At 34.1% G+C, this 15714-nt stretch overlaps 1 protein-coding gene across 1 annotated transcript in view; it reads right to left on the bottom strand.

The window, feature by feature from the left end:
- Positions 1–5341, bottom strand: part of LOC102139374 (complement factor H-related protein 4) — a 46149-nt gene extending 40808 nt beyond the window's left edge. The window contains exon 1 of the mRNA XM_065539138.2: positions 5200–5341. Within this exon, the coding sequence (XP_065395210.1) occupies positions 5200–5257 (58 nt within the window). The 5' untranslated portion in view covers positions 5258–5341. The remainder of the gene's footprint in view (positions 1–5199) is intronic.
- Positions 5342–15714: the final 10373 nt, after the last annotated feature.

Genomic DNA, 15714 nt, shown 5'->3' with positions numbered 1-15714 from the left:
ATCCCCACAACATATGGCAATATTTGTAAAGGTCACCCTTTTAGAAAGTCACTCAACCTTTGACTCGATGTTAGATAAAACTGTTACCTGCTTCACTGACTGTGACAGTCTTCATCAAAAGCTAACTTGCTCCCCTTCATAAGTGTTTTGAAATACCTCGACAGTCATCATAATGCTATAACTGTACCTTTTTGCATGCTTCTTGTGCTATAATTTCTTTAACTCTTCAACTATCTATATATTGTCTTCCATGCCATGATAGTTTGATACCAATCATTTTAAAATGTGGTAGAGTGAGTGCAATACACTATTACAGATATGATATTTGGTGGGCAAACCATGCAGTTGAGATTAATTCGTTGATAATGAAAAACATCATTCCTTGTGAAGTCTAGAAGAGATAGATGTTTCTTTCAGTACCACTATTGTCTATTAATATTAGGCTTATTAATGAATATCTTCATTTTCTTCCACTTAATTGCGTTGTTAGTTCAATGTTTCCTCATCTGGTATCAGTGGAATTTACTTTTAAAAGCTAAATATAAATGTTGTTTCCACTAGGTAAATCCGCCAACAAAAAAGTAAAAATTCTTTTTTGACTTGAATGCCTCATGAATGATTTATTTGTTCTTAATAGATAAATAATAAAGGTGTTTTTGAAAGAAGTTAAAATTTTAATTAAAAATATGTTGCTGATTTTCCTTGATTTGAAGGTTAGTTCTCTTGAGATAAATGGGGTAGAGTAATATTCTTTAAATGTATATATGAATTTCAATATAGACATAGGTTTGCTGTGACAGCTATTTTCTCTGAGTCAGCTGCAAAAATAACCCATGCTCTATTTATTCATAATATGGTAATTATTGACAGAATTTTTTTGGGGGGAGAAATTCATGTTAATCATTCTCATTACCTCTCTCAAACTTAACCAAAATTCTGAATTTGTGGTGTTCCCTTTCATTCAATTTTTCTATCAAAACAAACAAACAAAAAAACACAACAGGCACAAAAAAACCCAGGCAATAATCTTTGATATCAGCTTCTCTCAACCATTTTCTTCTGGGATTACAGCAACCATAACTAGTTTCCTTATCTTCACTTCTCATCTTTATAATCTATTTTCTTGTGTATAAATTAATGACCCTTCATCTGGTCATTTTATTTCTCCACTTAAAATCCTTAATGGATCCCAAATCAGCTAACAGTACAAGAAGAACCTCATTCCACTTTCTCCACTTCTCCTACGTAGTATGGTCTCTTTGGCAATTCTGGAAATTTTATCAGCATTAACTTAAACTGAGCTTATCTAAAACTATACCAAGTTATGCTAAAGCTGTCGGTTTAGGGTGCACATATTAGCAATGACTGTTTTTTGGAAAAGAGAGAAAATAAATATTACTGTAACATGAGAAAAAATCGGAAATGTAGCAAATTATCTCCAGAAATAAAATATTTTGTTGTGTTTTGTGGCATTTTGTTTGTTAGAATTCATGTATCAGGTGAGATATATTATTGATATAAAAATATAGGCACACACACGAATATACATATATATTTATACATTCCATATGTATATGTATATATATATGCATATACATAGAGAATGTTGAACAACACAGTTTAAATAGCATACATTTTATGTTTGTTTATAATTTCAAAACAAGTTTCTTTATATCAAGTTCTTCATAATTCTGAAACAATGATAGAAAATAATATTTACATTATATTTGTTATGAAATCTTAAGAATATAACTAAAGAAAAATCTGTAAGTTTGAATCATCATAAATCAGAGAGAACTGGAAGGAGGCTAGTGGCATGACAGCTTTAGTGTGCAGATGAGAAGACTAAATTCAGAGAAGTGACATCTTTACTTTGTAGGAAGCATTTGCTAGTTACAGAACTGGCCCTAGAGGTTTGTTGGGTGACTCATGACAACTTCTCCGACCCAGCCCTTCAACCATGGATGCACAGTTTTCTGCTGAGTCTCCTCCGTATTGGAAAATCTAACCTTCCCTGCTTTGTGTAACGTCCTGAGATACTCCTACGTTTTCTTATGGTTGCAGGATATTTAGTCCGAGGAAGAAAGGGAAATAAACTAAAGGAAATAATTTTATTTATTTATTTATTGAGACAGTCTTGCTCTGTCGCCAAGGCTGGAGTTCAGTAGTGCGATCTTGACTCACTGCAATCTCCACCTCCCAGGTTCAAGTGATTCTCCTTCCTCAGCCTCCTGAGTAGCTGAAATTACAGGTGTTTGTCACCATGCCTGGCTAATTTTTTGAATTTTTAGTAGAGACAGTGTTTCACCATGTTGGCCAGGCTGGTCAACAAGAGAGGCCTGGCCTCAGGAGATTGACCCACCTCAGCCTCCAAATTGCTGGGATTACAGGCATGAGCCACCATGCCACCATGCCCGGCCAAAAATTCTTTTTCTTAATAAATGATATTTTCAAACCTGAAGTGAGGTTTTCATAGTTTAGGTTGATTTCTAAAAATCGTTTCTCCCACTAGAAGACACTGGAGTTTCATAGAGAAATTATTGGAACTGGGTGTGTAGTAGGAAAAGTCAAGGAAATCCTGGAACCTTTTGTTACGCCAAAGCTTATTGGGGGCACATGAAATACACACAGAAGCCAGCTTCTTAGTGAGATTTGAAACAAATTTGAGCGTCCCAAAGAAGTACAATGGCAACTGATTGTAATGCATTGGGTATTGAAAATCATCCAGTTTGAAAGGGATTTAGAAGCAACCCTGCTCTATAATATGAATTGTCACCCTTGATACTTTGTTATGGCAACTTTAATAGATGAATGTAATATTTATACAATTTTAAAAGGATATTCATAATTAAAATAATTTTTCTGACAACCTATTTTTAAATAAGTGTTAATAATTTATGAGTTTATGGAAGAAATAATGTTCAATACAAAGTCAATGAACATTATAATAGGTTATAATTACTAATTTTCTGTCAAGTTTATCTTTCAAATAGCGTGGCTTCCAAATAATTATTATTCAGAACTGAAACGTCAACTACGATTAAAAAAAGTTTCCTAGCATAAGCAACTCACAAAGTATGTCTTTCATTAATCATATGAAAAATATTTCTTAGATTTGCTTTACCAGATTCTAAATATGTATGAATACAGGTATATAAAAACACAAAGTATTCAACAACACAAAACTCAGCAAGGACAATACAGCCAAGATATAATTACCAAATTCTAATAAATACCTTCTAAAATATGTATTGTGGGTATATATGTATCCTTGAGTGAAAAGTAAAAATTAGTTTTAATTATATTATTTTAATAAATTGTGTAAATATCATTGTATTTTTCTGCTAGCGGTACTATAACAAAGTACCACAGATTTCATAGAAATTTATTTCCTTGGAGGTCTGGAGGATAATAATTTGAGATATAGCTGTCAACAGGGTTGCATTCTTCTGAGGCCTCTTCCTTTGCCTTGTAAATGGTTGTATTCTGTCTATGCCTTTATGTGGCGTTCTCTCTATATGGTGTGTCCTTATTTTCTCTTCTTATTGACACCGGTTATACTGGAGTAGGGCCCACCTGAATCATTGATCTTTAACTTAATTACATCTTTAAGCACTCCTTCTCCAAATGCAGTCGTATTCTCAGGTATTGGGAATTTGGGCTTCAACAAATGAACTTTGGAGGAATGCAGTTGAACCAATGCTACTGAATACACAAAGATGTTTCTCTCTACCAAGGTATTATTCAACTAAATGAGTTACTTTCTCCTTTGAGATATATAGGTGCGACCCTATATATCTAGATACTACATATCTATATCTATATATCTAGACATTTTGCTCAAGTTTACTCTTAGAAAGAGTTCACCGGAGGAGACAAGTTTTCGACTGGAATATCAAATAAGAAAGAATTTGTCATGATTCTTATAGTGCTTTTGAGAAAGTAAGTAAGAAAGTATAGAGCTTATTCTAATCTAATTTCAGTCATTTCAAAATAGTACTGATTTTCTCTATTTTTCTGCATTGCATTCTACTTTAATCTATTTAATCCTTATTTTAAAAAATGTGCCTGTAGCAGTTTAGTTAACAAAGGAAATAACAGGAGAAATTGCTTTTTTTTCATATTGGCACAAATCAAGGTTGATTTTGCACAGCAATTAAAACTAGCAAATCATGTGATAGATAATGCTGTAAAACCTAAAATTCTTAACCTAGAATCAAATAAGGTGGCATAGCTTTGAGAGGAGTGGCTGAGGGAAAAGATACTCTCATAAATTGACAATGGGATTTCTAGTATTATCCTACACTACATTTGTTGGAACATTATAAAGTTTTGGATAATTACAAAATTTGTTTTCTTCATTAATGGCCACACACCCTTGATTCTCCATGATTTTTACCCCATATGGTTCCACTGCTAATGTTATGATGTAGTTCTTTAATATGCAAGGCCTGCATTCAAAGAGATAGTTAATATAGAAAATACATGACTACTGAAGAGAAAACATATCAGAGAACAATGACATAAAGCTATGAAAGGTATTTATTTCTGTATTTGTTTATTGCACATTTGCTAGAAAACTCAGAAATGCAAATTAAAATTTACTGCATTGCAATGTAAGTTTATATTCTGCTTTCTGATTACATGTACGTTGTGATTTACATATTGCTAATCTTGTTGAAATATTAAATTCTTATGTTAATTAGTTTTAGCAGCTTTCTTAAGGTATAATGGAAATGTAAGAAATGGCATAATTTAAAATATTTTATTTGCGGTTTTGATATATGAATCTATAAAAAATCACTATATGTAAGATTATGAAAATGTCGATCACTCCCAAAGTTCCCCTTGTATTATGAATAAGAAACTTTTGAACATTTTAAGGTTAGAATCTATCTAATGACATGTTTCCTACTTAAAATTTTATAAGTATATTTACATATCTCCATAATGAATATTAAATGCCTTTTACGCTGCAGAACTTGTAAAACAAAGAAAATATTCATTTTTTCTTTAAGTTGGAATGAGAGTTTTTTCATAAAATTAATTTCTGTTATACTCTCACAAAATATGCTACTTCTGCTAGCATAGTGAATATATCCTATTAGATTTAAAAAAAATTATAGACATACAAAGCTAGATATTACATGAAGTTACAATTAAGAGGGAAGCTAAGTGTTTAGATCTCTTTCAACTTACCTTGTCCATTAGCACAGGAAACCCACAAGGTGAGAATGACATTGATTAGTAACAACATGTTAGATATTCTCAGCAGTATATTAATACAAAAGTTTCAGTTGCACTGTTTGAAATCTTTCATTATGAGTTACCATATAATTCTGAATTTAAGTGCACTACCACGAAGCTAGGTCTTTAAGGTCACTTAGTAAATATCAAAGTTCAGAGAGTTTTGCAAGATGCTTCAATGATTCCTATTAGTGGTTTCACAATCATCTGTGGAATTGATTCCCTGATATGTACATGTACAGTTTTATTTAGCGACAGTAATAGACCAACTCCAAAAGTAACATAAAATATTAATTCATTTTTATTTCTTAGTTTTTGAGCAAAGAGAGTTTTAATAAAGGGAACAAAAGGCTTCTGCAACTATTGGAAGCACTGAGGGAACAAAGGTCGGAAATGCTATTTCCAGAAAATTCCAAAGTTCAGGAGTCTTAGTGATGCCCTCACTAATTATCCATGGTGCTGCAGTGGATGTTTCTCAGGAAAACTTCCAGAAGCAAGGAAAGCTACTGTTGGTGATCTCAGCTGCTACCAGCAGCTGCTGCCAGAGAATGCTTTGTCTTTCCAAATCTTCTTTAAGTACATCTTATGGAGGAATCTAAGGGAGAAGCAAGCTATGGAGAAAGGGACTTCAGAAACTGTAGTTTCAGACTTATCTTCTGCACTGCAGAAGAAAATGAAGATAGGAGCTGGGTTGATGTTACGTTGAAAATAAACGTCTGGCACACTATTCTACTTCTGAAAATCCTGCTGTTCTAGCATGGCAAGTTGTTTTTTTCCACAAATGGTCACGATACTATCTCCTATCCCAGATACTCTTCTCACAATGAGAACACTAATTTTAAAATTAAACACTGGAAAATAGGTGAAGTTCTTCAACAAACAGATTAATCATAAACGAATAACACTCAGAGTCCACATCACTAAAATTTTCTGTTGTCTTTTGCTTTCCAATACCCAGCTTAATTATTTAAGAATACACTGTATTTTCATGTGTTTATGGAAGCATACTGAGTTTCCGAACTCACAATAGATCGTCCTGGGTACAAAAGTTTCAGCATATTCTTGACATTTAAATATTTTTAAATTTGTGTTTGAGGGTATCTTTTATTTTAAGGTACAATACATTCCTTTGTGTGTGTGTGTATACACACATACATATAAAAATTTATGTTTTGTTGGAAGAATATAACTCAAGTCCACACATGTTCTCTAATTGACTTCTTCTGTTCTTTCTTTACTTTATTTTACATTATTATACTTGCCATGATTTAAGATTCCATTGATTAAAATAAGAGAATCGTGGAGAGAATAACATCAGCAAAACAGCAGTGTAGGCGTTCTCCAGTTTCTCTCTCTCCTACAGAAATTCAAGTATCAACTACCCAGAGCCAAGTTTACCACTCTGAATATAATAGAATATAAGAGTGAAGCTGTAATATAGGAAACAATTTAAAATAATAGCTACAATAGTGGTTGAAGGATATGTGTTAAAAAGTTGTAAGTTGTGACATCGAAAATTCAAAATGTGGACTGAAGTAGAGTAAAAATGTAGTTTTGATTTTTCTTGTAAAAAGTGAATCACAAGTTGTTATCATGGTAAAATAAGCTGTTATAAATATAAGAATTTTGTGAGCCTCATAGTAACCACAGCACAAATCTATAGTAAGTACACTACAAATAAAAAGAGAAGAGGCAAACAACACTAATAGAAAAAAATCAACCACAAAGGAAGGAAGAAGAGAGGAAGAAAAAAAATATCGGCCAAACGACTGGAAAGCAATTAAAAATGGCAATAGTTAATCTTTGTCTATCAATAATTACTTTGAATAACAATGAATTGAATTATTCAATTAAAAGACATAGAGTGGGTTAGTGGATTAAAAAAAAGGAAACAACGCTCGACTATATGCTCCCTGCAAGAGACCCATATTACCTCCAAGGACTCATAGTCTGAAAGTGAAGTGATAGCAAGAGATACTCCATGCTATTGGAAACAATAAAAGACCAGGAGCAGCTATATGTAAATCAGATAAAGTAGACTTTAAGTAAAAACAGAAAAAGAAACAAAGAAAGTCATCATATAATGATAAAGGCATCAATTCAGCATAAGCACATGAGAATTGTAAATATATATATATGTAAATATTTATATACACTCAACATTAGAGCAGCTCTATATATAAAGCAAATATTAATAGCTCTAAAAAGAGAGAGAAAGATTGCAATGCAATAATAGTAGGAGACTTCAACTCCCTACTTTCAGCAATGGAAAGATACCCCAGACAGAAAATCAACAAAAAGGCACTGAATTTAAAGTACATTCTAGATCAAATGCCTCTAACAGGCATTTTTGGAATATTTAATTCAACAGCTGTAGAACACATTCTTCTCAACTGCACATAGAATATTCTCTAGAATAGCTCATAAATTAGGCGGTAAAACAAGTTGTAACAAATAGAAAAAAAATTTAGAATTACATCAAGAATCTTTTCTGATCATAATGGTATAAAACTGGTAATTAGCAACAGAAGAAAACTTGGAAATTTTGCAAACATTTGGAAATTAAACAGCATGTTTATTTAAAACCAATGGGTCAATGAAGGAACTAAAAGGAAAATTTGAAACGTTTTTAGACAAATGATCATGGAGACACAACATAGCATAATAGATGAGATACAACAAAACCAGTTCTAAGAGGAAACTTTATAGCAATAAATGCCTTATCAAAAAGAGGAAAGCTCTCAAATAAACAACCAAACATTGCACCTTAAGGAGCTAGAAAAACAAGAACAACCTTACCAAAAACAAGTAGAAAAGGAAATAACGAATATCAGAGCAGAAACAAACAACATAGAGACTAAATGTAAATACAAGAAAAAGTAAAGATTTCTTTAAAAAAAATAAAAACAAAATTGACCAACCCTTTATTAGACTAAGGATAAAAAGAGAGAAGATCCAAATAAATAAAATCAGAGGTGAAAAAGGAGACATTACCTCTGGTTCTACAAAAAACCATGAAGTATCATAAAAGACTATAAAAAACAAATATTTGTTAAAAATAAATTTGGTAAACCTGGAAGAAACGGATAAATTTTTGGACACATACAACATATCAAGACTGAATTCGGAATATACAGAGAATCAAAACAGACAAGTAATGAGTAAGGAGATTAAACCAGTAATAAAATTCACCTATCAAAAAAGCCCAAAACCTGATGTCTTCACTGCTCAATTCTAGCAAACATGTTTTTAAAAAGAAAACTGATAGTGTTTTTTCTCAAATTATGCCAAAAAAAAAAAGATAATGGAATTTTCTAACTCATTCTTGCATGCCAACATTACCCTAATACCAAAACCAAATAAGGAAATAACACAAAAAGAAAACTACAGACTGATGTCCCTGTTGAACAGAGGTGCTAAAATTCTTAATAAATTACAAGAAAAGTGAATTTCTGTTTGTTTGTTTGTTTGTTTTTGAGAAGGGGTCTCTGTCAGCCCAGTTGGAATGCAGAGGCGCAATCTTGGCTCGTTGTGTCCCTGACATCTTGGCCTCAAGCAATACTTTTACCTCAGCCTCCTGAGTAGCTGGAACTATAGGCTTGTGACAGCACACCTAGCTAATGTTTGTATTTTTTGTAGAGATGGGATTTTTCCATGTTACCTGGGCTGGTCTCAGACTCCTGGGTTCAAGCAATCGGCTCCTCTTAGCTTCCCAAAGTGCGGGATTACAGGCATGAGACACTGTGCCTAGCCTAGAAACTGAACAGCACATTTAAAAATCATTCAGCATAATCAAGTGGAACTCATTTCAAGGAAGCAAAAATGGGTCAACATATGCAACATATGCAAGGAAGCATATCACAATAACAGAATAAACAAAACTATACGATCATTTCAATAGAAGCAGAAAAAGCATTTGAGAAACGGACATTTCTTCATTATAAAGACTCTCAACAAATTAGGCAGAGCAGAGCCAGCTGGAGGAATAGACGGTGATACCAACTATTCCTCTTCCAAGATAAGAATTTAACAACTATCTACACAGAAAAAAAAACAAAAAAAACAAAAAAAAACCTTCATGAAACAAAAGTAAAAAAACAAAAAAACAGCTTAGTACTCGTAGTACCTGGTTTTAACTTCATATCCCTGAAAGAGTCCCAGAAGAGATAGATAAGACAGTCTTGAATCACTGACACCACCAAAGCTTTCCCCTATCTCCACACTTGCAGCTGTGCCATGATATACAGAGCCTTTCTCTAGGCACTGAGGGAAGGAGAACACAGCAACTGTGAGTTATTGAACAAAGTGCTGTGCTGTTAGAGCAGAAAGGAAAATCAGACCAAACTCACCTAACGCCTGCCCATGGAGGGAACATTTAAACCAATCCTAGCCATGATGGAATCGTTGATCACAGGGGTCTGAAGTCGAGTTCCTGCAAATCTTGCTATCTAAGGCTACCTACCATGCATTGTGTCTCTAAATAAACTAGAGAGGCAGTCTAGGACATAAGGACTGCAACACTTAATATGAGTCCTAGTGCTGAACTAGGTAGGCCCAGAGACAGTGGATTGGGGGAAGACATGCGATATTCAGAGGCACCAGCTGCAACACCTGGGGCAGCCAAGGGAGTGCTGGCATCACCCAACCCCTAATCCCAGTCTTCACAGTTCACAGCTCCAGAAGAAACCCCTTCCTTCTGCTTGAGGAGGGCAGAGGGAAGAGTGGGGAAGACTTTGTCTTACATCTTGGATATCAGCTTAGTCACAGCAGGACAGGACAATAGTCAAAGTAATGAGGCCCCTGCTCTAAGCTGAAGCACCCAGATGACATTTCTTGACATACCCTGAGCCAAAAGGGAACCCATTGCCCTGAAGGAAATGATGCAGTCATGGCAGCATTCATCCAGGCTAACTAAGAGCCCATGGGCCCTGAATAACCAGCAGTGATACCTAGGTACTACATTGAGGGCCTTAGGAGAGCCTCTGAGACTTGCTGACTTCAGGTACCAGCATGGGCACAGGGGGTAGAAAACCAGTTGGGCTCCTGGGGTCCCCAGTTCCAGGAGTTGACTCATGGATGCATTTCTGGACATGACCTGGACCAGATGAGATCCCAGTGGCCAGAAGGGTGAATCCTAGGCCAGCCAGCACTCAGTACAAACTGACTTAGGAGCACCTAAACCTTAAGGGAACTTCAGCAGTTGTCTGACAGTACTTGTCATGGCCTGGAGTCCTGGAGTGGTGTTAGACCATGAGGTGAGGCTCCTCTGCCTTTAGAAAGGGGAGGGAAGAGTGAGAAGGACTTTAACTTGCCATATGACTGCCAACCCAGTTGCAGTACCATAGAACATCAGGCAGACATCTAAGGTTTTTGACTCCGGTCCCTGACTCACAGATAAAACCTCTGAACCTACCTAGGCCAGGGCCTTTATCTCCCTGAGGGGTAAAACACTGGCCTGGTTGTTTTGCCACCTGCTGATTTTAGAGGCCCAGGGCCTGCAGTGAATATAGGCAGTATCTAGGGATGGTGACCTTGGATGACCCAAGGCCCAGTTCTTGGCTGACTTCAGGTCTGACCCAGTGCAGTCTACTGTCAGTGGCCACAGGGGGCATTTTTTCACTCCATACTCATATTTAGGTGACTCAGAACAATGAGACAGACATTCTTTGTGAGAAAGCAAGAGAAGAGAACACGTTTCTCTGCCTGGTAACCCAGAGAATTCTCCCAGATCTTGTTTAAGACCATCAATACCGTACTTCCAGGAGTCTGCAAGAACCACAGCATTACTGGGGTAGGGGTGCCCCCTAAAGCAGATACAGCTTAGGTCACAACACCCAAGTCCTTTCAAATATGTGGAAAGTCTTCCCAAGAAGGATGGTTACAAATAAGCCCAGATAGTGAAGAAAACAGTAAATACCTAACTCTTCAGTCCCCAGACACTAATTAATCTGCTAGCACTAGTTAATCTGCTAGCATTAACGCCATCCAAGAACACATGACCTCACCAAATGAACTAATTAAAGCAATAAGGAACAACCGTGGAGAAACTGAGATATGAGAACTTTCAGAAAAAGAATTCAAAATAGTCTTGTTGAGGAAAATGGAAGAAAATCAAGATAACACAGAGAAGGAGTTCTGCGTTCTATCAGACAAATTGAACAAAGAGATTGAAATAATTTTAAAAAATCAAGCAGAGATTCTGGAGCTGAAACATGCAATTGACATATTGAAGGAGACATTAGACATGCGATTCTTTAATAGTAGAATAGATCAAGCAGAAGAAAGATTTGTTGAGCGTGAAGACAAGCTATGTGAAAATACTGAAGAAGACATTAAACATGCTATTCTTTAATAGCAGAATAGATCAAGCAGAAGAAAGAATTGTTGAGCTGGAAGATAAGTGATGTGAAAATACACAGTCAGAGGAGACAAAAAACGAAAGAATTATAAACAATAAAGTATGCCTACAGGATGTAAAAAATAACCTCCAAAAGGTAAATCTAAGAGTATTGACCTTAAAAAAAGAAGTAGGGAACAAGACAGGAGTGGAAAGTTTATTCAAAAGGATAATGAGAAACAACTTCCCAAACCTAGAGAATGATATCCATATCAAGTACAAGAAGGTTACAGAAAACCAAGCAGATTTAACCCAAAGAAGATTCCCTCAACACATTTAATAATCAAATTATCTAAGGTCAAGGATTAAGGGACTCTTCTAAAACCAGTAAGAAAAAAGGAACAGATAACATAAAATGGAGCACAAATACATCTGGCAGCAGGCTTTTTAGTGGAAACCTTACAGGTCAAGATGGAGTGACATGACATATTTAATGTGCTGACAGAAAAAAACTTTTATCCTAGAATAGAATATCTGGAGAAAATATGCCCCAAACACAAAGAAGAAATAAAGACATTCTCAGATAATCAAAAGATGATGGATTTTATTACACCAGACCTGTCCTATAAGAAATGCTAAAGGGAATATTTCATTCAAAAAGAAAATGACATTCATGAACAATAAATAATCACCTGAAGACACAAAACTCACTGATAATAGTAAGTACATAGAAAAATACAGAATATTATAACACTGCAACTGGGTTGTGTAAGCTGCCCTTAGTCTAAGTAGAAAGACTAAACAATGAACCAATGAAAAATAATAACTACAGCCTTTCAAGACATAGTCGGTATAATAAGATAAAAATAGAAACAACAAAAAGTTTGAGAGCAGAAGAAAAAATTAAGGTGGAGAGTTTTTATGAATTTTCTTTTTGCTTGTTTGTTTGTGCAAACAGTGTTAAGTTGTTTTCTGGTAAAAAATAATCAGGTTATAAGAAAGTATTTCCAATTCTTACAGTAAGTTGAAACCAAAAAACATACGATGGAGACACAATAAGTAAAAAGCAAGAAACTAAATCGTATCACCATAAATAATCAACCTCACTAAAGGAAGACAAAAGGGAAAGAAAAAAGGAAGAGGAGATCATGAAAAAAACAGAAAACAAATACCAATATTGCAATAATAACATTGAAGGTAAATGGACTAAACTTTCCAATCAAAGGACACTGACTGGCTGAAGAACGAAAAAACAAGACCCATTGATTTTGTTGCCTATAAAAAACACACTTCACTTCACAAAACCTATGGGATATAGCAAAATTCATATCAAGAGAAAAGTTTATAGCTATAAGTGACTACATCAAAAACAAAAAAAGGAAAAACTTCAAATAAACAATTTGATGATTCATGTAAAATAACTAGAAAAGGAAGGGCAATGCAAACCCAAAATTCATAGATGAAAATAAATGATGAAGTCAGAGAAGATAAACTTGAAATTGAAGTGGAAAAAAAATGAAGATCAATGAAACAAAAGTTGGTTTTTTGAAATATTAAACAAACTGATAAACTTTTATCTAGACTAAGAGAAAAGAGAGATTCAAATAAATCAAATCAGAAATGAAAAAGGAGACATTATATCTGATACTGCAGAAATTTATCATTATTGGACACTGAGTGTAAATACATGCCAAAAAAATTGGAAAATCTAGAAGAAATGGACAAATTCCTACACACATATAATCTACTAAAATTAAATCAGAAAGAACAAAACCTGAACAGATCAAATATTAATACAATTAACATGAGATTAATTAGTAGTGAGATCAAAGCAAGAATAAAATGTCTGATAGTAAAGAGAAGCTCAGGACATGATACCTTCACTGTTGAATTGTACCTAACATTTAAAAAAGAACTAGTACCAATTCCACGCTAACTATTTTGAAAAATAGAGGAGGAGAAGGAGGAGGAGGATATATTTCCCAATTCATTCTGTGAGGCCAACATTACCCTGATATGAAAATCAGAAAAAGATACATAAAAATGAAATATCTCCGATAAATATAATTATTCTCAACAAAACAATAGCAAACTAATTTAACAATATTTAGGAAGATTATCCAACATGACCAAATGGGATTTATCCTTGAGATGCAAGGATGGTTCAACGTACACAACTCAATCATTGTGATACATCATATCAACAGAATGAAGGATATAAACCATATTGTCATTTCAATTGATGCCGAAAAGACATTTGATAAAATTCAAAATCCTTCATGATGAAACACTAAAGAAAACTGAGGATAGAAAGAACACAACCAAACATCAAAACTGTGTTTGACAGACGCACAGCTACTCTCATGCTGAATGGAGAAAAACTGAAATCCTTTCCTCTAAGTACTGGAACATGGCAAGGATGCCCACTATCACCACTGTTATTCAACATAATACAGGAAGTCCTGGCTATAGCAATCAGACAAAAGAGGGATATAAAGGGTATGCAAACTGAAAAGAAAGAAGCCAAATTATCTTTGTTTGCAGATGATATAACTTTTTATTTGACAAAACCTAAAGTAATCACCAGAAAGCTATTAGAACTAATAAATCCAGTAAAGGTGCAAGATATAATATCAACATAAAAAATCAGTAGCATTTCTATATGTCGACAGCAAACAATCTGAAAAAAATCCAAAAGGTAATCCCATTTACAATAACCACACATAAAAATAAATAATTAGAAATTAACTTAACCAAAGAAGTCAAAGATCTCTATAAGGAAAACAGTGGAACACTAAAAAAAGTAGTTGAAGTGGACACCAAAACATAAAAAGATATTTCATGATCATGGATTGGAAGAATCAATATTGCTGTGTATATCACTAATGCCGTGTATATACCAGCAGTGAACGGAAATCAGTGTATATAAGAGATATCTACACCTCTATGTTTGTTGCCTGATTGTATACAGTAGCTATGATTTGGAAGCCACCTAAGTGTCCATCAACAGATGAATGAATAAATAAAATGTGGTACACATACACAATGGGGTACTATTTAGTCATAATAAAGAATGAGATCCAATCATTTGCAACAACATGGGTGGAACTGGAGATCATTATTTTAAGAGAAATAAGCCAGACACAGAAATACAAATCTCACATGTTCTCACTTATTTGTGGCATCTAAAAATCAAAACAATTGAACTCATGGAAATAGAAAGTTGAAGGATGGTTACCAGAAACTGAAGGGTGGTATAGGACTAGAGGGGAGGTGGGGATGGTCAATGTGTATCAAAAAAAAAAAAAAAAGAAAAAAAAAAAAGAAAAAATAAATAAGGCCTTCTATTTGAAAGCACAACAGGTTGGCTATAGTCATAACTTACTTGTACATTTTTAAATAATTTATAGAGTGTTATTGGATTATTGGAACTCAAAGGATAAATCCTTGAGGGGATGTATACCCCATTCTCCATGATGTACTTATTTCACATTGTATGCCTGTATCAAAACATTGTAAGTATTCCATCAATACATACACCTACTATACACCTACTATATACACAAAAAAATTAAAAAATATAGTTATAGAAGAAATGTACTTCAATACCATGAATAGCATATATGGCAAACCCATAGCTAACTTTTATATTCCATGAGTAAAAGTGGAAATCTTTTTCTCTAAGATCAAAACAAGTCAAGGATACTTGCCTTCACCACTTTTATTCAAGATAGTACTAAAAGTTTTAGCCAGAGCTTTTTGGCAAAAGAAAGAAATAAAAGGCATCCAAGTTAAAAAGAACTATTTACAGACATTAGGGTTTTATATGCAGAAAGCTTTAAAGACTCTACAAACAAACTGTTAGAAATATTAAGCAAATTCCGTAGAGTTACAGAACAAAATCAGCATATGAAAATCAGTAGAATTTTATATGCTAAAATCAACTCTCTGAAAAAGAGACAAAGAAATTAATCTTATTTAAATTGATACAAAAAAATAAAATAATTAGGAATTTAATTGAGGAAGTGAAAGATCTCTACAATGAAAACCATATAGAAAAGCAAGATTGAAAATGGTGAAAAATTCAGCTAATACCCATATAGGGAGGAAGAGTTTGGAGCTCAAGGTGA

The sequence above is a fragment of the Macaca fascicularis genome, chromosome 1, assembly GCF_037993035.2.
Source record: "Macaca fascicularis isolate 582-1 chromosome 1, T2T-MFA8v1.1".
Lineage (NCBI taxonomy): Eukaryota > Metazoa > Chordata > Mammalia > Primates > Cercopithecidae > Macaca > Macaca fascicularis.
The sequence above is the reverse complement of the archived record's forward strand: the minus strand, read 5'-3'. Positions and strand labels throughout refer to the sequence as shown.